Source organism: Syngnathus typhle, linkage group LG3, assembly GCF_033458585.1.
Source record: "Syngnathus typhle isolate RoL2023-S1 ecotype Sweden linkage group LG3, RoL_Styp_1.0, whole genome shotgun sequence".
In the NCBI taxonomy this organism is placed as follows: Eukaryota; Metazoa; Chordata; class Actinopteri; order Syngnathiformes; family Syngnathidae; genus Syngnathus; species Syngnathus typhle.
In genome coordinates, this window is record NC_083740.1 from 5,625,843 (window position 1) to 5,652,406 (window position 26,564).

The following is a 26,564-nucleotide window of genomic DNA, read 5'->3' on the forward strand; positions in this document are numbered from 1 at the left end:
ATAATTGCAGCTGTGTTTATTTTCAAATTGACCAAGAGGAGAGATGGGGGGGGTTATAATAACAATAACATTTTTTGCTTCAAAATATTGATTATTATAACATTTGACTTTGGGGTAGATAAAAGGAGCACAGGGATATACTACATACAGGGTACATACAGTACAAGAAAGCATAGCACCGTTTTACACAGAATACGGTTGTCTTTTGTGTACAGTATTACACTAGCATTTCAACCAATTTATATCGTGGGTAGGTCATCTGTGAGGAGGGGGCGCTCATTGTCTTGACACATTAAATATAATACACCTCAATTTGATTGAGGATAGTTAAAAAAAAATTCAGAGCTTCTTTTATAATGTTAAACCTGTCCATTATTATAATCTATTCTTTTTTTGCAAGACATATACTTTCTTATGTTTTCCATCTTTCATGTAATCAACAACATCCATTGGTCTTTTTTTTTAATTATTATTATAAAATAAGAAAAACACCCATAGGCCTACTGTACATTCTTTGGGCTGGCTTATTAGTGACACGCACACTCAAGAAAGGAACAGATTGGCATTACGCTTCAGAGTGATGCCTCACGCACGCTAAAGATGATCTAGTTTTTCTACTATGTGGTGAGTGGTCAATGTTGCAAGAAATAGATTTTTTTTTTTTTTTTTTTAGAGATTGACTTGATGTGTTACTGTGGTTAAGTGTTGGGCTGTCAGTCATTTAACAACAATTCTGCAAAGTGGGAGGGGGGGACTCGTGCTGCATTGTCTACAAACACCCACTTTTTTTCACTCACATCTATTTCCATATGAAAATAAGATGGTTTGACAGTGACTTGTTTAGCATGCTTGCACAAATACACACATTCGGCCTCTCTCTCTCACACACAGACATACGCACGCACACTTATTCAAGTTGAGCAGTCCCACACACGGGCTTCCAGAACACTGAGCCCAACCGGCAAGGAAAGTTTCTTGAATCTTACAATTTTCTTTATACTGCAACGCAAGAACTGATTGGCTATCGCCAGGGGTTACCAATATTGTTCCCCTTGAGAAATACACAAACAACTCAGGAACAAGACATACAATATTCACTGCGCACACATACATACATACATACAAGCGCGCACACACTAAAGATGTGCAGTGGAACCTCCAAAGTCAAGCACCCCAAACTAAGCTTGAAGGAAAACATGTCGAAACAGCAAACATAGTGACCGACGTCAGGTAATTGTGATTTATTTTTTATTTTTAAAATTTTATGCCATCACACTAAAAGTGGAGCGCAGAAGCGTAATGACAACATAGAACCACAAATGAAAAAAATTGAAATATTAGCTGCATAAATGTTAACTTTACGAATGTAACAATAACAATAACGAAAGCTTACCAACAAACGACTTCTGTTCTTGCTTCATGTTATGTTGGAAGACTGAATTCCGAGTAAAACACTTAAAAGAAACTTTAGTTTTACAATACAACGGTTGACTAGGAACATGCTTGATTTGCGCAAATCCATTTGCTTTACATTACTCGTACAAAAAAAAAAAACATTTGGAAATGTTGGACAACTTGAAAGTGGAGTTTGACTTTGAAGGTTACACCACTAAAAGACATTCTAGAAGAGAACCAAAGATGACTCCCCCTTCACCGAACGTCAACACTTTCCTTCAGACCGAGGCTTTTGCGTTTGATATGGCTTACTAGTGTAGTGAGGAGGTCCCCATTGATCTGGTCCTGCTTTTTACTGCTGCTTGAGAACTGAGGAACAATTGTAGTGAACTGCATGATTCTTTTCTGAGGCCCAACGAGGAAAAGAAGGGTTAAACTGTGATCCCAAAGAGACCAGGAGACAAATGTCCCATGTTGAGGTTTACAGGTCCAAAAGAGGACCTCTACCTTTTGTCTGTAGAGGAATGTGGGTCATATCATCATCATCAGTCACCACACTCCTTGTGACTTTTCTTACTCTAGCCGCCGGTCGTTACAGCAGCACAGTTTAACCCTTCCTGGTCTGATTCCAGACTGAGGCAGAAGCATAACTTCCCACATTCCTGAGAGTGCAAGTACCATCCGGCAACTTTAAACTCTTACTAAATCAATTACTGTAAGACACACACACACACACAAGCACACACTCCCCAAAATGCTCTCTCTCACAAAACACACACACACACACGATACATTTCTCACACAAAGAGTCATGCCACAGTTGACAAGCGACTAGGTCTCGGACAGTGATTTACTGTACACAACCACATCAAGTGCTAAAGTTTCATGAGGATATACTGTTTGTTACGTATAGGGCTCTCTGAATGTCCAAAAAAATAATCCCTTCTACATATATATATATACACACACACACACACTTGCGTGAGCGTTGTTAGGGGTTAGCTCTTGTTGTAAAATATAGATTTGCGTATGTATGCCTTTGCTGTTGGGAATTCAAACTAACAGAACTATGTAATTGGCACTTTGAATCAATAAACCTCTTATTTGTGATCATCCCGCAAACATTTCAGTTGGACTGTAATCAATTATTTTTCTTTTAAAGAATTAAAAAAACAATGTCAATAGCTTCTTTTACGCAGAGATCCTGCAAAAGTGCCAGATTAGAGCTATAACAGAAGGTCAGCATTTGCCTTTTTACTGTATGCGCTTTCACACCATGACTCCGCATTATGATGGTCACAAGTGTGACATCAGCACCTAGGGTGACATCAAATACTTTGCTGAAAAGCAACAATTGCTTTCAACACAACATAGCATTGCAGAATTTCCTCACATACAGGTGGCAACCCACCTCTGTTACAACTCTCATCGTACTTCCCAAGGCAGAGAACTTGCGGGGTGGACTTTGTCCTTCTCCCCTCCATTCCGTGCATTGCCCTTTACACAGGAAAGCAATTCGGGGGTGGGGCAAGGGTTAAAAGGGCAAATGTCACAGTGCTTTACAAACACTTGAGTTGCAAAAAAATAAAAATAAAAATAAACCTCACTCACCTTTGACTCCCCCAACCAGACTATTATAAGCTAATTGTGGACTTGAGTGAGGAAAAGGGGGGGGGGGGGAGGGGTCGGTTCATTTGAGGGGTTTCGTCAACACGCCAAGAAACACTTTGAACAAAGTAAAAAAAAGTCAAACCGACTAATAAAAGCTTACACAGTTATTCTTTCCATGCAATCATATAAAATACTACATTTCCATTTCCTGTTAGGCTATATTGGATATTTACACTTTTTTTCTCAATATCATACAGGAAATTTGTACATGGTTAGTTAGTCCATTTTGACACACCTCCAACAGTCTTCTGTTACCGTGGCGATGAGGCGTTTGTGTCATATTCCACAGACTATCTCGCTCCCTTCCAAGGAAAAACGGGGGAGCTTGCCGGGAGTTCATTTGTCCGGCCGTTACTGGTGATGCTCGTTCATGAGATTCTCGTGGAGTTGCAGATTTCCTTGTTGCCGTGATCCCACCTTTCAGCTGGAAAGGTTTGCCAAGCACACAATTAAAACAAATGTATGTGGCAGGCCTTTGGACTTTTCCGGTTTTTTTTCCAACAGGCCCTCTAGACCTTACTGCGGTTGGCTGCTGACACTGTCGGTCCTGTGCGACGACGGCGCTTTCTGCTGTTTCTGGGGTTGGGGTTTGAGCTGCTGCGGATGCCTCTGGTGGTGGGATTGTTGCTGTTGTTGCCTTTGTTGTGATTGTTGCTGCGGTTGTTGTTGCTGCTGCGGCTGTTGTTGTTGATGAGTTGTCTGGGTGAAGGTACCCTGCTGCTGAAGTGGGAAGGCTGCCTGTAGAATCAGCTGAGTGGACTGGTTACCATGGAGAAGACGAGTGCCCTAACAGGAAAGAAATGGGTACACCTATGAGCGCAACTTTTGCGTGATGGAATAAATTTCCACTCTGAAGATAATTGTTAGTGGGAAGACAAGTGTGAGTTGAAATAGGCGTGTAGGGAAAATTCAAGTTCAATTCAAAAAGTGAAAATCATTGAGGAAATACTTTTCAGAAGCCCAATTTTTACCCACTTTCTATTTAAAAAGCAGTAGGAGCAGAGAAAAGAGACGCAGAGCAATTCGACTTATTTCCACTGACATGCATGACAATACCATTTAATTCATGCACTTTTACTGCCATCTCGTGGTACCTGTAGGAACTGCTGCTGCTGCTGTTGCTGCCCCTGTTGGCCGCTTTGCGCCACCACAGCCGTCTGGTTGGAGGCGTCAGTCTGACCCTGGGAAGGTTGCGCTGGTTGGAGAGTCAGTGTCTGTGTTTGTCCTCCCTGCTGAAGATGTACAGGAGTTGAAAAGGAAACATAGAGGAAGATATTCAAACGACCAAGGAGCAAAACCCCACCCCAAAATATGAATCACAATGCAACTTCGTCTTTACCTGTTGCCCACCGAAGGGGTTGTATGCGGTGACCACCTGGCCCATGAACATGGAGGTGGGAACCATGACGGCGCCGCATGCCATTGGAGCTGTTACAAGTTTGGTCACCAGCTGTTGCCCTGCTGGAAAACTGTTGGAGAAAGCAAAATAACACTTCATTCCCACACAAAACTATTCAAATACCTTCATCAAACTGACAAATGTACCGGATCTGACGGTCCTGCGTGAAGGTGGCCACAGCTGTGCCTTGCTGCGTGTTGTTCTGCGGCAGACTGGTGCTGATCTGCAGCACGTTGTGCTGCCCCGGTTGGGAGATCATCATGGTATTGTACAGTTGGGTTGGCACAGAGTTTTGGGTTTGTGGCTGAGCCTGAGGGGGCTGTTGAGACTGTCGTTGGGTCTGCAGGGGGGGGCGAAACAACCATTACAGAGTTTGCATCCAATTTCTCCAGTTCGCAATGTCTTTATTTATCTTCCTCCGATGCAAAATGCACACAGTCAGAGATACGGTCAACAAATTTTATGGGAAAGCTCAAAGCCACAGAATGAGAAAATGGCTTGCAGCTGCATAATTTGCATAGTTTCATGCAGAACCAGAGATTGCATTGAATTTGAAACTGAAATAAAATCTATATTGTTTTATTGGCGGAAACTAAAAACTTGTGCTTTGTTTCATTTTTGCAGCACAAACACTTACTGTATGCTGTATGCATAAATTACGCTACGAACACTAAAAACCAAAAAAGAAAAAGAAACACAGAGGCACAATGTTTCAGAAACGACTTCCCAATCTGCTCATGAGATCAGATATGAGAATTTTGGCCTAGTTTATTTTCACTTTTCTAAACAGTGGTTAATTTAACCCTTGTATGAATATTCAAATGTTAAGCATACTTTAAAAAAATTAAATAAAAAAAGCCTATCCGGTACTTAAGGTTTTATGATGCTGACGGTTTGAGCCTGGAACTAATTAAAGCCATGTTTGAAACTAGAACAACCTACAAGTCAATAAGCATCACGAAAGAGATTTTGTTCAGCTTTGGAGGCTCCGTTGGGTATAGTACGTGTTGTATTTATGTGCAGTTGCTTGCGTCCCACCTGCTGCTGAAGGCTTTGCTGAGGAGGAGGCGCCTGTTGCTGGATGGTGAGTTGTGGTGTTCCCGAATGCACCGGGTTGATTGCCGTTTGTTGGACCTGATTGCTCAGAGCGCTGGCCTGTTGGACCGGCGCCACCTGGGGGAGCTGCATGTTCATCGCTCCTCCCTGTTGCTGCAACAACATCTGCAATGAGCACACATTTCTTTTGTGTACGCACATTCATGGACTAAAAAAGAAAAACATGACTTAGTGGACACCTGTTTTCTATGATCATGGTTTTCCAAGAGAATTACTACATAATGGGTGATTCTGCTTCTAGGTCAGACAACGGCTGTTGCAACTTGCCCACATGCTTTCTGGCTTTGTTCAAGTAAGTCATTTCCCAAGTTTGGAAATTGTGGGCAGAAATTTCTCCCTATTACATTTTAGTTTGTGTGGATCTGACTTTTATGAAATTACGCAACATGACTAGGTGTTCAGTGCATACCGAAGAAAGCATAACCCCTGAAAATCAGTCACTGGGATCAGTAGAGAAAAGTTCAAATGGTGAATGAAGTATTTAAGTACTGGTACTGATTGAAGCTGAGCCAGTTCTGCCACTTGAGTCTCCCAGTGACACAGATACGCTCAAGCACGTGAAAATACATCAGTGGTGAAATTGAGGTGAAGAAGATATTCAGGTTGTGGGTGTATAATTTTAGCTGGTATTACTATTGCCAATTGTGGTAAACTACTTTGTGGCAGCAGTCCAGCAGTCACTGATTAAAACTAGTTCCAGGAGTAAACAGGCCAAAATTACACATGGCCATTGTGTGGGTGTGAGCTGGAGACGACGTCAGTTTGTGCACCCTTAAGGTTATGATCCTACCACAGAGTGAGTCTCTTCTTGGTGGGGTGACATGTGATGTCAGCAATTCTGAACATGACCCATGGCCGGTAATAGTTTCTGCATGAGTCTGTTCATTATATTCACTGTATATTATAGCTCAGACATATAGCAAGGGACATCTTTCCAAAAAATAAAAGTGTAAACACCAGTATAGACTGAATTGGTTCTACCTGAATACCCTGGCCCTGGACCCTCTGTAGCTGCTCCTGAATGTTTCTTAGCTCTTCCTGCTGCCGCTGAATGTTGGCCTGTATCATTCTGGTCCTTTGCTCCAGCTGATCCTTAAGATGCTGCATAGCATTCACCTGTGCTGAGAACTCCATCACTGGCTGCAGGGTATGGGAAAAGAAAGATTTTTAATGATAGCATGTAATGCATGTATGCACGATCGATCGATCAATGATTTTTGACGCAGAGAAGCGAGCACAGAAGGCAGTAGTAGTGTCTTACCTGTACGTTTGACTGCAGTTGCTGTGGTTGTTGTTGTTGCTGTTGCTGCTGCTGCTGTTGTTGTTGTTGTTGTTGTTGTTGCTGCTGCTGTTGCTGTTGCTGTTGCTGCTGTTGTTGTTGTTGTTGCTGCTGCTGCTGCTGTTGTTGTTGCTGCTGCTGTTGTTGTTGTTGCTGCGTGATCATACCCGGAGTGACACTCTGGCTAGTAGTCTGAGAGCTCATGGACTGCAGATATGGACAAAAAATTAGGACCATTATATTAATGCTGTATTAGAATAATCTAATAAGATTGGTTATGGGGCGAAACAGTTTGCTACATGTTGCTGTCTCAAATTTGTTTAGTCTCACTTGGCTGCTAATGGATGAGCGACGCTGGGACGTCATCTCCATGGTTGAAGCCAGGGACTGTCGCGGAGGCGTGGCTGTATCCATATGAAGCTTGGAAGCTGTTGGTGCACAAACAGAATCAGCATTATTACAATATTTGTATCAGAGACTACAATTACACTGTATGTCAATGTTTCTCAAATCTGGCTTGCAAAAAGTGGCATTTCACTTACAAGTGCAAGTGTTGTCCGACACATGCGATGAGGACTTGCGGGAACTTCGGGAAGAGGTTGAGGGTGTTCGGCTGCGGTCAAACCTTTCTAATGCCTCCTTGAGGCTGGAAGTGTTCAGCTCTGAACCAGAGTCCTGGCTCTGTCAGGCACAGAATAAGAGTAAATGGGATGACGTTTATCACAGTTCTCTGTATTAATACAAAGAAGTAAAGAAAATATTCTAGATTTGTACCTATTGATTTTTGTGTTGTATATTGTTTGCAAACTAGTCAAGAGGGAACTACTTGCAAGTATTTCTTTCTTAATTCTTTATTTTTATTTAATCTAATGTATGTGCTTGAATGCGGTGCCATGAGAAAAAAAAAAGAACGTGCGTACAATAGAAAACAATATTTCACCTTATCCATAGTGACCTCTGGTTTGGATTCTTCAATGCCCAGCTCCCTTCGCTGTTCCGCCCTCACTTCTGCATAGCTACAGAGATGTTTTTGAGAGAGGAAGGAAGAGATTTCTGAGTCATTATGAAGACAATTTTTAGTTGTTGGAGTGACCTCATTAAAGTGAATTTTGGTTAAAAAAAAAAATAGGTAAGAGGATTTTTCTCCTCCTTATACCTGACGACTGTATGCGTGCAGACAATAAACTCGGGCCGAGAGTTCCACTGGTGATAGGTAATGTAGTAGTGCGTCTGCAGCCATATCCACTGTTGACCTTTAGTCAGGAAACGGTAGTAACAAGACTTCCCTTTACCGTACTGCATCACTAAGCAAAGGAAAGACAAAGGGGGGCGACAACAGAGCTGTGAGGAGAAGTACATGGAAAGAATTTTAACAATGCAGCCAAAGCAAATGTACAAGTGAGCCCTCACAGTGTTCATGGCACTTAGCAAGCGTCTCCAGGTCATCCACATGATAATAGTCGTACCCTGAAGTTCCCAGAACCTCAAATGGTAAGTAGCCTATAATTGGTGGAGCTCTGAGGAAAAAGAAATGCATCAGTACAAAACAAGAATGGTGCTGTGTTAATTTAATGTAAATGTAATCAAATCTAGTTGAATCTAATAAACAATTATATATACAAATGTTTGTTTACCTGTGGTCTAGAAAGAGGAACTTCCACTCTAAACTGTGCCTAGAGGTGAATTCTTCATTGGGCTCTTCTACTGTACACATCTCCTATGAATATAATAAAAACAATATTTTAGCATTCTTTTATGTGCTGTCGTTTTTTCCCCCCTACCAAATTTTAGGGTGAATACATCTGCGAGTACCTTGATGAATTGGGGTTTAGTGAGGCGCACAGTAGCCACGAAGCACACTTGGTCATCAAAGGCTGGCTGTAGAGAGCGCTGTAATACGGCCGCCAGACCATTCCTCGTCACGTTCGGAACTACGAGACAACAGAGCAAGCTCTGAGCATGTCAAATGAGAAGCAGCTGCTTCAAAATCATTCAGACAAAAAAAATGCTACCGTTTGAATTGAAGTCGACTAATAAGTGACGTACCATTGTTGAGCGACTTGAAATTTCCAATGAAGCTGACATATTCGTAGATGGGAGGTTCTTTGGGGTCAATTGACCCTCGGAGCATATGACAACAAAATTCCATATAGTTTTTACCTGGAGGAAAAAAAACCATGCTTCTGTCAACTAAATTACCTACTATAATTAACAATAATATTTCGGGGACAAGTTGAAAAATTGGGAAATCTATCAAGTTACAAATACATGACACAATAATGAGTTGTTACTGACTCTTTAAATAATCTGATGTGAGGCTCTCTGGGTCGTCGGGGTGCGTGGACAAGGCTTTGTACACGTCTGAATGCTCTCCAACTGGCAGGAAGTTTAACAAGTTCTGGTCCACCAGGTCCGCCTGCCAAGCCAAGAAAGAAAAAAAAAGGGTTAAATTTGTTCCTTTATACTGCACATTCCAGCAACATAATAAAAAGTTAAATATTCTGTGCTATGCAGTCAGATCTACAACTGCTGAGGTTCCATGCTAGTTACTAGTTGCTAACACAAGCTGCCAATGTTACCTAGCACGCAAGAGCAAAAAGATGAGCAATGACTTTAGAATAACAAAATATAGACTGGGATACTCACAGGAAGGTGTTCCAGTAATGAAGTGACACTCTCTGACACATAGAGGATATTCCCATCAGTCATTATTGCTATGAAGAAGCCATCCAGTGCCTGATAATGTCAGGGAAATACAAAACCACACTCTTTACTATTAATCTACAACAGTGGTAGTAGCGTTTACTGATAACTTGTATGTTTAGAATAAAACTGAAGTTAGATGACTGACCTCCAACATGAGCTGGGTGAACTCCTCATTGCTAAGAAATGGTGGCTTCCAGTCCTGTCTGATCTCACTGGACTCTGACTGGGCAGCGATTTCTAATGAGGAGGGGAAAAAAAAGTTGTTGTTTTTTTTTTGAGAGGTGGAACCGAGTATAGGAACATAGAATAAAGAGGTGCAAGGCAACAAAAAAACAAACCCAGCAGTGTCACAACAGGAGTCTGGAAAATATATTTATCGTGTAAAGCTTCATAGCTTTTTTTTTTTAATTACAACTCGCATCACAAAATGACTGCTTGATTCTGGAGGTTCCAACAGGTCTCGCTCAAGTTGTTGTAATGAAAGTAAACACAGGGATGACGTTAACTAGAAATCAGGAAGATTTCTGCCCTGTGATGTGCTGCACAGAAACAGGAAGTGAGGCGACCTAACCTTTGTGTTTACACAGGAAGTCGATACTTTTCTGCAGGATCGTGGACTTGTCCATCTTCCTGGTGTTGCCAGGCAACATGGTGCCAAGTTCCTTGATGAGGACATTGAACTGGTCTCTCCGTTTCTTCTCAGACTTGTTGCGGGACACGCTGCATTTCAAAGGCAGGTTTAGTTAAGCAGGTGTGACATGGGGATTTTTAGTGAGTAATCAAATACTAGTATTTGTAGGCAATTTACCGTTTTGCTTTGTCCTTTTCATCTTCTTCCATCAACCCATCAAAGATGCTACAATCATCCCTGGGTGAGACGAAAAACATGTTTTGAGAACCTATACCTTACTCTTGCACTTTTGGTTTTTCTCCACGTTCACACACTTGTGGGTGGCTTGAAAGCAGATCCGCATTGGTAAGAATAGCTAATGGAGGATGTTGGCTAATGAGAATTCCAACATGCCAGCAGCCAGTTTATTTTTGGGTCACACAGAAAGCGAGGCAGACAAAGAAAGATCGAAGGAATGTGTTGCGCTCGCCAAGAAGGTTACCAGAGCATTTGTAAAAATCAACTGGAACGTTTTGGCTCTCTTTCTTATGACTGAGATCAAATTGAACCTTTTACTTTCTGCTCACGTTTTACTCCCAACCTACTTTGACATATGAAGGGTGCACTTTCTTGAGGGATTGACATTCAAAAAGAGTTTCATAAACCACACAAGGAATCAAATACAGATGTGAGGAACTACCGTAATTTCTCATGTATAAAATGCAAAAAAATATATCATGGCACTGCGTTGAAGTGCATGCACCGTGGATGGATGCTACAACGTACCCTATGCTTGATGTCATGGTGGCTGCTTCTCAGGGCTGTGGTTGTGGTGACTTGCTTTTTAGGCGTGAGGTAGGCATTTGGAAGTCCACCTTGAAAAGAATGGAGGGAAACATGTAATAACCTACTAAACAAGTGTAGTCAAATTTATATTGGACTAATCTAGGGCTTTTAGTTGTGTACACAAAAACAATAACACACAGTAAGTGTAAAGCAGCAGTTCCTAAAACAGACTGTCTCAACTTGGGCAGCCTGCCCAGAACAATACCCCAGATGGATAAAATTCTTCACTGAATAAGTGATGACAACTCAAGTTGCTATTAAAAAAAAACACACACACATTTGTCCACAAACGGCAAGATTGGCTTTCCGAAAAGACATGTTCCTTTTTTGTTGGTTTGGTAGTGACAAGAAGAAAAGAAACGTTACCTAATCAGGATATTGGCATAAGTGCATTTCTTGTTCAGGAATAAAACTGGAGCTTCATCAAATGCAATCAGTTCCAACACGCTGGCAAGACTGTTTTAAAGCCCATTCAAAAAATTTAGGATTTAAAAAAAAAAAAAAAAAAAAAAGAAAATCTCAGTGCTTACATTGATGACAAAAGGCTACGGCGTTCTACTGGGCGATTAATTAATGTGTTTTTATTTTTTTTTGGGAGGGGGTTCACGTTGATATCTTGAAAAATCCAAACAAAATCAAGACCCCCCCCACACACACACGGCTCATGGAGTCTGCTCACATGCAAAGTTTACACTGACGACACAGAGGTGAACAGAGAATAACTTGCTTTATTTGTATTTACATTTAGAATGAGTTTTATTTATATTTTATTTGAAATGCATGACAGTGCAGCATTTTGTTTGAAAGCATTTTGTGTGTTCACTCACCCCACTGCAGCTCATGCACGGTGTGAGTAAATGACTTTTTTTTCAGAGGTTTAAAAAGGGTAAGTAGGGGTTAAAGCCAGGGGGTCATCAGGGGTCACCAGACCACAGAAAAGCCATCGTGGTTTTCCAAACCTGTCGGAAACATCAGAACAACACACTGAAGGTCAGTCTGGGGTCAGATTTCACCTGACGTCAGGCTGTGGCTGTAGTAACTAAAACATGAAAAAAAATGTATGCAGTGTGTAAAAGAATTGGGTATCACATATAAACATCAAAAGCCTGACGAGAAAACTTTTTTCCATTCTAATTTTAAGTTTGTGTCTTAGTTTTTTTCTTATAAAAATAGAATGACTAGTCGGCCTAGAGTAAGGAAAAATAATTCAAATGCCTTTAGGTACGCTCTGTATACAATACATCAATGCTGAAATGAATCATTTGTAATGCTTCCATACAGTGCTCTTAAAAAAAGTGTTTTGGAGTGGAGTGACCTAGTTATGGAAAAAAAGGATGATTTAAAACTGTCAACTTACTCAGTCACTGGAATGCCCCTTTGAGGCAGAGCCTGTTGTTTTAGAGGCTTTCCTGAGATCTTATAGATCTTTCTGTGTGAGCCACACCTCGCCTGCAACGGACACACAAACACACATGAAGCCTGTCAAAAGACAAACCATGAGAACCCCTGCTCACTGTTTGACATGCATGCAAATGCTAGAGATCAACATTGGGCTCATTTAAATGAATAAATGAAGGAGCGAATACCTCAATGACTGCAAAAATGATCTTCACCTTTTTGGTATATTTGACAAAAAAAAAAACACTATACAAAATGTTATTTTATTAAAAACAATAACTCAAAAATAAAAGGTTTGCTCATATTCAGCCCTCAGCTAGATCACTTTAACAAGCCCAAAGCAACACGGGGATTTTTAATAAAAGATTTATTAAAAAATTAATGGAATCATACCATACTTTTTTAATGTAGTCATCATAGGATTTAAAATCTGAAATGGTCCAATTAAAAAACAAAACAAAACCACACCAACATCCTCAGACATATTCATTGTACTATACATATACTAATGGCATAATCGAAGGTGAAAATGGGCAAACAATGGCAACAAACAACATCTTCCAAGCAACAATGTCAACTCCACTAATGAAATATTGGAAGTTTTACAGCAACCATCTTGACCCCGTAGTGGCTCCACTTTGGGAAGCGCTACCATGACCTACTGTACAGTAATCCTCATGTCTAAGCTTTTATTTCATGCAGCCATTATTTACAATGTGCACGCTCAAAAATAGCACGTCAAAAAGGAATACCGCATTCATCCCGCACCAAATCGCTCAAAATCAAGTGAATAAAAGAATAAGCAAATGTGCCACAGGTGTTCGTTATACAACCGGTAGAGCAACCCACATACTGTAGCTAGCTAACATGCTAACTAAGCTCTGCTACCGAAACCTGCCAATTTAGCTAACTCGATTCTTCCTCCCGTTACACTCGCGCTCACCAAACGAGACCAACACGACAAATAACGCATTGTTTTTTATTTTTCTGCAAAAATGCAATACTGGCACCATATCACAGCAAAACTGCTTTTGAGCTCCGAGCTGTCACGCAACAACTGAGCACAACAATATTTCGTAAAATACCGCTGCGTTTCGTCAAACACTGTCGCTCACCAAGATCGCCACTAAATACATTTTAAAAAACGCATGAATAACAAAACACACATACACGCACCCACACACATCTACATACATTACATACAAACACGCGCACGCGCCAGCGAGCGGCCACGCACGTACTCACACACACGTACACACACCGCGACGGACGCGCGCATAGACACACATCCACAAGGCTGCTGAGAATGTGGGTCACTGGGCCTTGCTCGCCCTCCAGCGTGCGGAAACAGTCCCCGAGCCTCCGCTGCAGTCCGAACGCTTCCGCGCCTCTCTCACTCACACACACGCACGCATACATACCCCGAAATAAAACAATATTCGTCCACCGCACCGCGACGGGCTCACCTCGCCGAGCGTTCGACAGCGAAGCTTTCGGTTGTGCGGTTCGCTCGTAGTCTTGCATCGAGAGGAGGCGGCGGGGGCCAAGAGGACTCCGGCTTGGGGAGAAAAACAGGAGGCCTACTTCATACTACGCCGTACAGTCATGCGCAATAGAGACAGTAGGGCGCACTATTTGGCAAGTACAGTTCCCAAGCAGCCAGGGATCTGAGGGATTTTCGCAGCGGCAAATGACTGCGTGTTTTCCTACTCCACTCATTTTTTTTTTTTTACATAATTACATAGCCGATCTTAAACCCATATTTGTTTATTATTATAAGGAAATAAAGAGGAATCGTCTCTGCAGCATGAATAGTGCGCTGTACATAGCAATAGTTATTTTTGAGAGCAGTGCCTAATATATAGATTATTTGGATTATATATAATGTATTGAGGTCAATATTTATGTGACGTTATATTTCCAGGGGAAAGGCGGGGTCGGGATGGCCCTCCTCGGGAGAGAAGGGGTTTCCCTTTCAATCGACACCCAATCAAAAGCTCCATAGGGTGTGACGTTGCACCTATTCCTGTATCGAGGTTCCCCTCACATTATTGATTGATTTCCCCTCACCTCCCGTAGACACCCTATATAAACACACTCACTAGATACATTTACAGATTCTTTTAAGAGCCAAATCACAAGCGGTATTTGGAATTATAGTGCTATTTAATTGATGATTGATTGGCACTATCACAGAAGTATTTATGTATTAATTTATTGGTGCGGTTGCGGTTTTTGAGAGCACCGCACCACACCCTTTCTACATATTTGAGCATCTAAAATATCTTAGGGTGATACAAACATGTCACAATATGCTGGAGCTTTTCTACAGTTTCTGGGAATTATATTACTCTTTGAAAATAAGTATCTCTGTAAAGTCATAGGTATTGATCAATTTTTTATATAGTTTCGGATTAGATGCACAGGTGTTACCTGATGTGTTCATGAACAAAACACTGTATCCTATATTCATATAATTAAGATTAAATATGCTGTAGTAACATTATATTTTTATTGATGCTGTGAAATGTTATGAGGTATTGTCCAAATAAAAACTACTCTCAAGGCAAAGCAAATGAAGCACATTTAGAATCTGTCTGCTCCTTTTAATCAATAAACCAAATGAGCAGTGGCTCTAAGTCTTTAGAAAGATGAAATCTCATTTTACTCTGTTGTGTATGCTTAAATCATATAAACTGAGAGTTGCATGCAGGTGAGTCATACTAAACACACGTCGATGCAGTAAAAACGGAGTCATTTGTTAAACATCCCGCCCTACCTTTGTGATGGACGATAAAACCAAAATGACCTTGCTGACAGATGACCTTCCGAATAAACTCAGCAGAGCTCTTTTGGCTATCGTTCCATTTAGGGCGAGTATGCAGTAGTGCTCCACGAGATCCAAGGCTAGCTTTTCATTTGGTCTAATAATGATGTCATGCAGTACACAAAAACACAACAGTGCAAAATACTGCATAGTGGCCCTTGAAGATGGGAAATCTGCTTTACATTCAAGAGTTTCTTGGGTTGAATCTGTGCCATTTGCATGTTCTCCCAATTTTCTAATGGGGCATCGAATCGGTCATACGTTCCAAAAACATGCACCGCGCCAGTCAGCTGGGCTCGGCTCCAGCTCACCCGTGACCCAAATGAGGACGCAGTCATGAACTCTGCCTAGTAACAAGTGGTAGTGAAAATGTACCGTGATCAGAAAACACAACCGGAGAAACTTTGTTGAACAGTGTTGCTTTGTCCTGCCGCCACAATCAATAAATTATTTGTTGATCTGTTAAGAGATCGTCAGTTTTATTGCTGGAATTTATTTTGACTTTTATTGAAAGCCAGCGTAACATCATGCATGGTTTGACTGTTTAGACATAGAACAGGAACTAAAAAAATCTAAGTTTGGGTTTTTGGAATTGTTCCATAGGTGACATCTTGAAGTTTAATTAATAAGTTTCCCACAATGCCACATAATTTCTAACAATCAATTGCTTAGCACGGCCATCACGTCACAGTCCTCCGAAGAGAACCATAACCCCGATGTGGCCCACCACAAAAATGAGTTTGACGCCCCTGCTCTCTGTAAATAATAATGACAAAATGAATTGATGGGGTTAGATCTCCTGATGAGTAAGTAAGCTAAACCTCATGTGTTATTCATAAGATTCAACACGTTTCCCTCCCGAGCTACTTCCTGTCTGTAGCCACTCATCTTTCCATCTCAAACGCAAAAAGCCTTTCAAACAAAACCCATCAGGACCAACAACAATAATAAAAGCACTTAGCAGTGGAACGACCGCGTCTTTGTTTTCGCAAATGTGACAAATCCAATGGAGCCACATTGCTTTAATACCACAAATCAAATCATTCCTTTGGTCTCATTCATTCCGCCGGGACTCGCGCTCCTACAATTTTGGGTCCTATTTCTCATAAAGTGGAGCTAAAGAAATTATCGGTGCGTATTGTTGCAATCTCCGATTATCCGATTATCGAGTGATATCTCTCGGCCTCGTCATTTTTCTGCGCTTCTGTGCTCAAGGAGAGAGCCAATGACTTGTGAGCTTAATGGGAAGCATGCAGAGTGCTATGGGAATTCCATTTCCCACACAACAAGCGTTTAATCACAGAGAAACACTGGGCAACGTGCCACACCATGCAGCAATGTCGATATGGGAGTGAGCGGAGGGGAGCAAAAAGACCGGGGGAGGAACTTTACAGTGAGTGCTTGCCTGAAAAGGATGGGACCTACTGTAGCAGTATTGTCAAATACGGGACAGTTCCAATCAGTGTGGGCAGGGTCCCGACATTAGGCCTTGTTGAGTGCTGGCCAAGTCATGGCGGATCGAGCAGAACCAATACTGGCGCCATATATTCATAATGTACTACAATAAATTTGAATGATCATGATTTTCGCTTTTATACTGTGTCATTGTGTTTATGGCCATGACTGCTAACTATCACACTTACACAATTTAATATGAATGCTTCTAATAATAAATCAAATAAAAAATGATTACAATATTTACATAGCACTTACAGTACATTCCAAAAATGCATAACATAAAATGTGTTTTTTTTTATTTATTCCAAACTACATTTAAATTAGATTGTTTATTTCCTGTGGTGTGTTTGATTTTTTTATGTAATTCTATATTACCATACTAAATAGTAACATAAAATGAAATTCATATTTTAGGAATACTTTATAATTTGTGTATTTGATTCTCGTTGAAAAGTAAGCTTTTCCACTGTGTTTCTGTTTGTGTATTAAAGAATTCCAGGAACTGCTGAATATTTCTCTGGAAACCATAATGATTATGAGGATTATCGTTCTAATGGAGCTTAAGTGACACAATAAAAATAGCAAGGGTTTAGCCTTTATGGCTTTCTGCTCAGTCCCTCCCATGTTTTTATGAAGATAGTAAAATAGGAAAGTTGCAAGACATGGACGGTCACATCTGATTCGTGCAGTGTGGAGCATGGACTGTATGTGTGTGTTTGCGTGTGTGTATGTGTGTGTTCTCGAGGAAGCACTCATTTCACACACCAACCGGAGAGGAAACATCCTTCCATCCTCACCATCTTCTATCAGGTGTTGTAATTTCATCTTTCTACATTTGTTGTCCATTTTTTAGTCATTCAGCCTTGATTGTGGTCCTCTGTCTACACGGTGATGTCGTCTCTTCTGAGGGAGGAGATGCAAAGGGTTTTATTCCGACCTGCAAAACAGAGACTGATGGAATTTATTGAAATTGAAGAACCGGAGATTGGAAGACATTTCCTCTGCGTCTCAGGTAAGCAACTTTGTTTGCTGTTGCTTTTAATTGTAACAGCATATTTGACACAATGTTTAAAAACAATTATAGAAGCCACATACATATTATTTTTCTCCTCAACCATTACGCATCCATTTTCAGGACTCTCCTGACTGTACCGCATGTAACAAACATCTACTAAATGCATAATCCAATACAAAGTGTGAAAGAAAACTAATAATGTTCAGATTTGTCTGTCAGATATTTATTTATTTATTATTCATTATTATATTATTCATTTTCATTGGTGTAGTACTGCACTGCATTTGTCCTTGACTGAATCATGTTAACCAAAATGTGTTGCCATGTTTTTGCAGTTGCAAACAGCAAAAAGCTTGTGCAATTATGCATTGTGCGCTGCCAGATAACACAGACTCCCATCAAGTCTGGATCAAAAAGGGGCCACACCAAACGCTCCAGCATCCAGGAGTGCTACAGGAGGACAGAAATTTGGTCCCTGCAAGACCTGACTCTGGTGGATGGACGAGACCCTGATGTGGTAATCTTTATAATGACTAGTATCTTTTCAGTCAACAATGTAATGAAAGCTACATATACGTATATGAGGACATATTTTTGCACACTTGACAAGATTGGCTTGATAAATTGTTTCAAATTTCAGATGGATTTGTGTGTGAACATTGTTTGTAAATGACTCATTCTTATATTTGGTAATTTAATAACAACTATAGAATGTCCATCAAATTGTTATCCAAAAAATAATGAAACTATCCAACCACATAGGAATTATATATTTTTAATAAGGCCCATGAAATAATTAGAAATCTGCTTAAATGGTTTAAAATGTCATGTGAGACCTGGGTCTGAACATACATTGTATCTGTCTCTCCTAGGATGACCCGTTTTTCTTGCTCCACTTTGACACGGTGCGTACAGTGTGCGCCGTCAGCTGCTCAGCCAAATACGCTTTTGTACGTGCTTTGGTTGCTCTCAGTGAACAGCATTGTCAGAAGAAACTCAACCTGGACAACTTTGACTGGGCTTACATCAAGCCCACGTCCTTCTATTCCAACAGAGGAGACTGTGTCGTGCTGTCACAGATATGTTTCTATGCATTTAACTTGGTATGTCTGTCCATGTGTCCTGTGCCACTGGAATCATAATACAGATTCACAGTGATGAGTGTGTTTGTGACGATAAATGTGTCATTGAGTGTTTTCGTGTGTGTGTTTAGGTCATAATGCATGTTAAACGCACATACATAACACGCATTGAGAAGGAATAATTCATTGAGTGGAGCTTGTGTTACATTACTGATACTTGCCCAGGGTGATATATTACTATAAAACATTTGCATTCAAACTGAATGAATACAGCTTGTATGTAACTGCCTATTTCTAATGTGTATTATGTAAAAAAATAATGTAATGTTTTTGCCTGTGTTTTCAGACTATAAATCTTCAAAATGGTCATGCGGTCTATTGAGGATTGGTTCTGTATGATAATGTGTTTTAGTTCATCAACATGCAACGTACTTGGTGTAGCCTATGTACTGTCAAGTCGTCATTGTTTTACTTATCCTTAGAGTCAGGGCCCTGAGCAGGTCGCCAGATAATCGCAGGCCACATATGATAAATCATAATGAATGAATGAATGAATGAATGAATGAATGAATGAATGCATGAATGCATGAATGAATGAATGAATGAATGAATGAATGAATGAAGGAAGGAAGGAATGAAGGAATGAAGGAATGAAGGAATGAAGGAATGAATGAATGAATGAATGAATGACTGAATAAATACATATATAAATACATAAATAAATAAATAAATAAATGAATAACAAGCATTTTTTTTTTAAATATATTGAATTTTGAGCAGTGCGACTGAATTTAAGACTGGATTCACTGCCTTGGTTGAAAACATTGTCCCTTCCAATATGGCCGCGCATAGACACGTCGGTTAGCTATGCCTAGGAAGCAGTCAACACCCAAATAGGTGTCGTAAGCAATGCCTGAATAGAAAAATTAAAAAAACACCCAAGTAAACAAACAAAAGTCAAACATTTTTTCCTTGACTTTCCAAGACTCAGATTTTAAAAGTGTCATTAAGTTTATCTGCTGTGTTCTGATAGCTAAGACTCCTTATTTTTGTTCTTTTTTTTTAATCGGCGCAGAGAGGGTGACTACTGGTTCTATTCCTGCCGCCAAAATTCAAGTTATAAGACCGCAGGCAGAACGGCGTTGTTGTTTACACACATTCAAAATCGTCGAACTCACTGTATTGCGGTTAAACGTACGACTAATATTTAAAATACAGTGAATAGTTTCCCAAGGGGGCGGCTTAGAGATGCACATCAAGTCAATCATCATCGAAGGGTTCAAATCCTACGCACAGCGGACTGAGATCAACGGCTTCGACCCGCTCTTCAACGCCATCACTGGACTAAACGGTAGCGGCAAGTCGAACATTTTGGACTCCATATGTTTTCTCTTGGGCATTACCAACCTTACTCACGTAAGTGCCATTTTGGGCAAACCTATCATGTTGCATGACGAGGGGGTTTTGTGCTATAAGTACGTGGTTTCATTGGAAAGGTTCGAGCCTCCAACCTCCAGGACCTGGTCTACAAGAATGGACAAGGAGGTATCACCAAGGCCACCGTGTCCATCACTTTTGACAACGCCAACAAAAGCCAGAGTCCTTTGGGCTTTGAAACACATGATGAGATCACAGTCACCAGACAGGTGGGTAAACTCACTAGTGCTGTAACTGTTAAGGTCACATTATTCATCTTTGGGGGACATTTCAAAGTGAAGCTAAAATTCTCTAGTATTGAACCTTTACAAGTAATATCAATTTGAATTTCTCAATCCTTTCAACATATCAAAGTTCACGGCAGGGTTTTGAGACATGAATGGACCAATATATTTAATGTGTATATTCAATTGTCCTCATGTGCTGATCACATTTTAACATCATTTTAACACTTCACCATTAGTCAATAGTATCTCACAGTTTAGACCGCAAAAAATACTGTAGTACATAACTGTGTTTTTATTTTAAGGTTGTCATCGGTGGCCGAAACAAGTATCTCATCAATGGAGTCAATGCTAATAACGCCAGAGTGCAGGACTTGTTCTGTTCTGTAGGCCTCAATGTCAACAACCCCCATTTTCTCATCATGCAGGTCAGCCTTCTGCGAACGTTTTGCTTTTATGTCGTTTATTTTGAGATCATATCATCAGCATGTTTGACTTGAATCTTTAGGGAAGGATCACCAAAGTTCTAAATATGAAGCCACCAGAGGTAATGACCGAACATGTCCAAACAGTTGCTATTTTACCTTTATGGCATAAGAGTGACAATGCCGTGCACTTGCAGATTCTTGCCATGATCGAGGAAGCTGCAGGGACTCGGATGTATGAGTGCAAGAAGATAAGTGCCCAGAAGACCATCGAGAAGAAGGAGGCTAAGCTGAAGGAGATCCACACCGTATGTCGGCTTCTAAAAGTTTACAACGGTAAAATACAAACAAGGTATGTCATCATTAGCTCTTCATCTTTCAGGTTTTGGATGAAGAAATTACTCCAACCATGCAGAAACTACTTGAGGTATGTTGATCCACAAAGTACACTCACAATTAAAACTTAAATGCATCCCTTTTCCCTTTAATTTCTTCTCATACTATTTGTGTGACTATATTTACCGTACCCAGATGGTATGTGCTAAAAACTTGAACAATTACACAGCTCTCATTGAACAAGATATACGAACCCCACAGGAGCGATCGTCGTACCTGGAGTACCAGAAACTGATGCGAGAGATCGAGCACTTGTCGCGCCTGTACGTGGCCTGGCAGTTCATGTGTGCCGAGGAGACCAAATTGAAGTCCGCAGAGAATCTGAAAGTGATGCAGGACAATATCGCTAAGATACAAGCCGCCCTGGCTGAGAACGAGAGCAAAGTCCGTGAGCTCTCTGTACAGATCCAAGAACTCAAAGACAAACGAGACCAGGTACGCTCAAGGAGTTTCCCATTCTGAGAAATCAGCCCCAGAGAAGACCATCACAGATGATGACATGAAACAGTGAACAACCCACTCGTCTCCCGTTTTGTTATTTGTGTGTGTGGAACGTAAAATAGCTGCTTCAATGACATTGCTGTTTTGCTAATGTTCAGGAAGTGAACAGCGTTTTAAAATCTCTGGAAGATACACTGGCCGAAGTGCAGCGTGTGGACGCGAAAGCTCAGAGTGCTTTCGATCTGAAAAAACAGAACATGGAGGATGAAACCAAGAAGCGAGAAGAGCTCGTCAAAAGTATGCAGGAGGTAGGTATCGTGATGCTGTTTGACATTAATCATCTGTTTCACTTCCTAATCAAAACTGCTGTCATCTGGTTTTTTTTTTAGGACAAGAAGATGCTGGTGGTGAAAGAGAAAGAGGTGTCCAAGTTGATGGAGCAGCTTCAGACTCTAAAGGAGGAAGGCCAGAAGGACGGTGCGGCCCTCGAGGCTGCCGAGCAGCATTTTAAGGCTGTGTCTGCTGGTCTGTCCACCAATGAGGATGGGGAGGAGGCCACGCTGGCTGGTCAGATGATGGCCTGTAAGAATGACATGAGCAAGGCGGACACTGAAGCCAAACAGGTGAGTGAGACCTCAACATCATTCATGGAGCTGTGAATTATTTTTTGGTCCATCTCTGCTTGGACAAAGGTATCTTATATGGCCTCTGTCTTTTCCTCTCAGGCTCAAATGACCCTGAAGCACGCCCAGGCTGAACTGAAGACCAAGCAGGCCGAGGTGAAAAAGATGGATGGCGGCTACAAGAAGGATCAGGATAGTCTGCAGGCTATCAAAAGCAGCAAGGAGAAATTAGAGGCCGAACTAGCCAAACTCAAATATGAAGGTCCTGCGTCTTTGCCAACGAGTCTTGTCATTTTGGAAGCTGCCGTTGTTTTCAGCAATGTGTACTGTTTGCAATCTCTGCAGACGGCAAGGAGGAAAGTTTTCTGGAGAAGAAAAGACAGCTATCCAGAGAGGTTGCAAGTCTGAAGGAGACATACGAGCGCCTTGTGTCTCGCTTCCCGAACCTTCGCTTTGATTACAAGTAAGTCACGTGTCATATTTTAACCGGTAACTTTTTTTTTTTGTTTGTTGCTAAATTGACATTTTCTTCCCCCTTTCCCCACCTGATCACAATGAATACAATGTTGAAATGTCTTTCAGAGACCCCGAACGCGGATGGGACCGCAGTCAAGTGAAAGGACTACTGGCCAACTTGATTACAGTACGCGACGTCTCCTACGCGACCGCCTTGGAGGTGGTCGCAGGCGGACGACTTTATAACATCGTCGTCGACACGGAGGTGAGTGTACAACGTGCGGCTCGACTTCAGCCACATGGCTTCTCATACTCAACGCTTCCCGGCGAATGTTTGTGTGTGTGTGTGTGTGTGTGTGTGTGTTTAGGTGACAGGGAAGAAGCTGCTGGAGAAGGGAGAGCTGCAGCGAAGGTACACCATCATTCCCTTGAACAAGATCTCTGCAAAGACGCTGAGTGACAGAGTGGTCAATACTGCAAAGAGGCTGGTGAGCAAACCTAATCTTTGTTTTGCGTCATGAATGAATCCCCACTTAAGAGTGTCCATCCCCTTTCTCAGGTGGGAGAAGACAATGTGCACACAGCTCTATCCCTAGTGGGCTATGAGTCTGACGTGCGCAAAGCCATGGAGTATGTGTTTGGCTCCACGCTGGTGTGCGACACTCTGGACAATGCCAAGAAAGTGGCTTTTGATAAACAGGTGATGACCAAGACCGTCACTCTTGGGGGAGACATCTTCGACCCACATGGAACTCTGAGTGGAGGTGAGAGCGAGGAGGGAGCAAGCATTTACACGTTCTTAGCTATGTGTGCCTTCTTTGGCACCGACATAGGGATGGATGCAACTAACCAATATTTTGCTCATCGATTCATCTGCTAATTATTTTATCAATGCATTTTATCCATGTATTGACGCTGTCTGAATTATGCAAGCGTTCTGAATGTTTCGTTCCTTTCTCTTATTCCAGGAGCTCGTTCGCAGTCTGCATCAGTCCTGGTCAGCCTGCGGGTGTTGAAGGATGTTCAGAGCAACTTGAATGAAACGGAAGCCCAGTTGAAGGACGTGGAACAAACATTGGCCAGCTTAAAGGGAACCGCCGAGAAGTAACGGCACCCTAAATTAGATGGCGATATTTTTGCGGATCATTTCAAACCGGTTTGGGTCTCTAAATGTTCTGCCTTGTCCCTGCGGCCTCCAGATATCGTCATCTGAAACAGCAGCACGAGTTGAAGGTGGAGGAGGAGCAGATTTTGCAGGTCAAACTCCAGCAGAGCTCCTTCCACCAGCAGCAAGAGGAGCTGGAGAGGCTGCGCAAAGCCATCGGTCGGAAACATTTAAGAAGATTACAGATTTAAAAACACAACTTGTTTTCTTACACTGTGTATATTCTGTGACCAGATGAGAGTGAGGAGACTCTGCGTGTCAGCAAAGAGGTGCAGAAGCGGGCGGAGGCGAAGTACAAACTGCTGGAGAACAAGATGAAGAATGCAGACGTGGAGAGGGAGAAGGAGCTGAAAGCCGCCCAGCAGAAGCTCAACGCAGCCAAGGCCAAAGCAGATGCCTTCAACAAGAAGCTTAAGCAGAAGCAGCAGGTACGCAAACGCACCACAGCATTTGTCCAGAACGTTCCAAATCCATTTCTCAGCGACGAGTTGGTCTTTGTGTCTTGATAGGAGTCTGATGCAGTGGCCTTGGAGCTGGAGGAGCTGCAGCGGGAGCAGACTGGTTATGAGCAGCAGATTCAAGCTGTGGACGAGGCCACCAAGGCCATCAAGGAGCAGATCGACAGCATGGCCTGCACTGTGGCGCAGAACAAGGTTCCCGCGCTACTCGTTATTCAAGTCAACAGCATCTATTATGACGGGAACATGCTGAACGTGCAGTCATATTGTGTGCAGGAGGCAGTTCGAAAGGCCCAGGAGGAACTCTCCAAGAAGAAGGATGCCATCATGGCTCAGTTCAAAGAAATCAAGGTGAATATTTGGCCTTGGGCCGCAAAGCTTTCTGTTAAAAGGCATGTTCTAAAACTACCGGTCTAAATCTGAAATATTTGTGAAAATTAGCAGCTCTCATCTACATTGGCTCCTTAAATGTGTTTGATGAGGTGTGGTTGCTTCTGTGTCATGATTGTTTCAGGAGAAAACCACAGAAGCGGACAAGTTACGAGAGCAGAACAATGAAGCTCAACTGAACGTTAAGGAATTAGAGCACAACATCAATAAACACCTCAAAGACAGCCAGGATGCAGCAGCCGCGGTAAACACTCATTCATGTGTGTGATTTGTTTCATGAGCGTGTACCCACGATCCTACCTTCTTCGTCTTCCTCACAGGTCGCTCGGATGCTGGAGGAGCACAACTGGATCCAGTCTGAGCGGCAGTACTTCGGGAGGCCCGACTTCGGTTTCGACTTCAAGACCAACAACCCCCGCGAGGCCGGCCAGCGCCTCAAGAAGCTGCAGGAGACCACCAGCAAGCTGGAGAGGAACGTCAACAAGCGGGCCATGAACATGCTTAGCGAGGCAGAGGAACGGGTGAGATGGAAAAATGTTTCTAATCATTATAGAGAGACTGATTGATGTCTGTGTGCAGTACAATGACTTGATGAAGAAGAAGCGGATAGTGGAGAAAGACAAGGCCATGATCTTGCAGACCATTGAGGAGCTAGACCAGAAGAAGAAGGTGGCTCTCAATGTGGCCTGGCAGAAGGTTCGCCAACCAATCCATCCACATTTGTAAAAAAAAAAAAACCCAAGTTAAATTTCTGCCAGGAAAAACTGCAGTTCCTGAAATGTTTCAGACGTGAATCACAATTACCATTTGCTTTCCCAGGTCAACAAGGACTTTGGTTCCATTTTCTCCACCCTGCTGCCTGGAGCCTCGGCAAAACTCGCTCCTCTGGAAGGTTGCGGCTTCCTGGATGGTCTGGAGTTCAAGGTTGCCTTAGGGAACATCTGGAAGGAGAACCTTTCTGAGCTGAGTGGTGGGCAAAGGTAAGCACAGGAAGTCAATCGCACAAATTGTCTTTCTTTATTTTTTTAAATAACGGCAAACATCTGTCCTTCAGGTCTCTGGTAGCCTTGTCGCTCATTCTCGCCATGCTGCTCTTCAAGCCTGCTCCCATCTACATATTAGACGAGGTGGACGCCGCACTGGACCTCTCGCACACGCAGAACATCGGGCAGATGCTGCGAAGCCATTTTAGACACTCGCAGGTTGGCAACTCGTTAAAATGCAAATTCCACCTCACTGGTCATGTTCCATTTGCAAACGTTTCAACTCTCTTCCAATAGTTCGTGGTGGTGTCACTCAAAGACGGAATGTTCACCAATGCCAACGTCCTCTTCAAGACCAAATTTGTGGACGGCATGTCCACAGTGTCGCGCAGTGTCCTCAGCCAGAGCGACACCAACCTGCCTCACCAAAGTCACGCATGACAAGGCGTAGCTAATAGAAGAGGGAATCAAGTCGCTAGTTAGATCAGCATCATCATAAACAGTTCATTGCTCATTTTCTAGCATGAATGACATAACCAAACATTCCTTTTGCTATCATCTTTAATGTTCATTCATTCTCTGAGCTCTTTGTGAATATGTTGAAACTTTTGTATGTTATTTGCCTTCTGTTTCAATCCCAATGCATAAATGTAGTAGTTTAGTAAATAAAATATGTACACGTATACGTATTTGAAAATACACAAGTCCTTTTTGGTCAATTATTATTTCTGTCATATGTGGTTGGTGTCCTAACTTCTAATGAG

At 42.0% G+C, this 26,564-nt stretch overlaps 3 protein-coding genes across 10 annotated transcripts; 2 read left to right on the plus strand and 1 right to left on the minus strand.

The window, feature by feature from the left end:
* Window position 1: 1 nt before the first annotated feature.
* Window positions 2–14,047, minus strand: clockb (clock circadian regulator b). Of its 6 annotated transcripts, XM_061274328.1 has the most exons (25): window positions 13,887–14,047; window positions 12,380–12,471; window positions 11,850–11,981; window positions 10,963–11,051; window positions 10,375–10,434; window positions 10,138–10,286; window positions 9,712–9,803; window positions 9,507–9,596; window positions 9,156–9,276; window positions 8,907–9,020; window positions 8,673–8,791; window positions 8,495–8,577; window positions 8,271–8,377; window positions 8,017–8,164; window positions 7,801–7,876; window positions 7,403–7,541; window positions 7,191–7,288; window positions 6,843–7,067; window positions 6,563–6,721; window positions 5,504–5,686; window positions 4,612–4,805; window positions 4,406–4,535; window positions 4,161–4,298; window positions 3,587–3,852; window positions 2–3,490 (listed from the first exon to the last, which is right to left on the minus strand). In XM_061274328.1, exons 4-25 carry the CDS (start codon window positions 10,977–10,979, stop codon window positions 3,487–3,489), a joined length of 2,712 nt encoding a protein of 903 aa, XP_061130312.1. In that variant the 5' UTR covers window positions 10,980–11,051; window positions 11,850–11,981; window positions 12,380–12,471; window positions 13,887–14,047; the 3' UTR covers window positions 2–3,486. The 6 variants fall into 6 exon arrangements, with proteins under 6 accessions (XP_061130312.1, XP_061130317.1, XP_061130316.1 ...); XM_061274333.1 differs by having other exon boundaries at window positions 2–3,852; window positions 5,504–5,674; XM_061274332.1 differs by having other exon boundaries at window positions 2–3,852; window positions 4,161–4,295.
* Window positions 14,048–17,350: 3,303 nt separating this feature from the next.
* On the plus strand, window positions 17,351–19,156 carry exoc1l (exocyst complex component 1 like). Of its 2 annotated transcripts, XM_061275019.1 has the most exons (4): window positions 17,351–17,515; window positions 17,614–17,717; window positions 18,056–18,237; window positions 18,593–19,156. In XM_061275019.1, exons 1-4 carry the CDS (start codon window positions 17,403–17,405, stop codon window positions 18,860–18,862), a joined length of 669 nt encoding a protein of 222 aa, XP_061131003.1. In that variant the 5' UTR covers window positions 17,351–17,402; the 3' UTR covers window positions 18,863–19,156. The 2 variants fall into 2 exon arrangements, with proteins under 2 accessions (XP_061131003.1, XP_061131004.1); XM_061275020.1 differs by having other exon boundaries at window positions 17,351–17,717.
* Window positions 19,157–19,892: 736 nt separating this feature from the next.
* smc2 (structural maintenance of chromosomes 2) lies at window positions 19,893–26,504 on the plus strand. Of its 2 annotated transcripts, XM_061274338.1 has the most exons (25): window positions 19,893–20,218; window positions 20,299–20,448; window positions 20,769–20,891; window positions 20,972–21,010; window positions 21,086–21,196; window positions 21,271–21,315; window positions 21,486–21,719; window positions 21,884–22,033; window positions 22,115–22,348; window positions 22,451–22,610; window positions 22,694–22,811; window positions 22,931–23,069; window positions 23,173–23,292; window positions 23,364–23,568; window positions 23,773–23,908; window positions 24,004–24,128; window positions 24,204–24,397; window positions 24,479–24,622; window positions 24,704–24,778; window positions 24,942–25,061; window positions 25,138–25,338; window positions 25,397–25,513; window positions 25,637–25,797; window positions 25,872–26,019; window positions 26,098–26,504. In XM_061274338.1, the coding sequence occupies exons 1-25, from the start codon at window positions 20,051–20,053 to the stop codon at window positions 26,239–26,241; spliced, it is 3,561 nt and encodes a 1,186-aa protein (XP_061130322.1). In that variant the 5' UTR covers window positions 19,893–20,050; the 3' UTR covers window positions 26,242–26,504. The 2 variants fall into 2 exon arrangements, with proteins under 2 accessions (XP_061130322.1, XP_061130323.1); XM_061274339.1 differs by lacking the exons at window positions 20,299–20,448; window positions 20,769–20,891 and having other exon boundaries at window positions 19,898–20,153.
* Window positions 26,505–26,564: the final 60 nt, after the last annotated feature.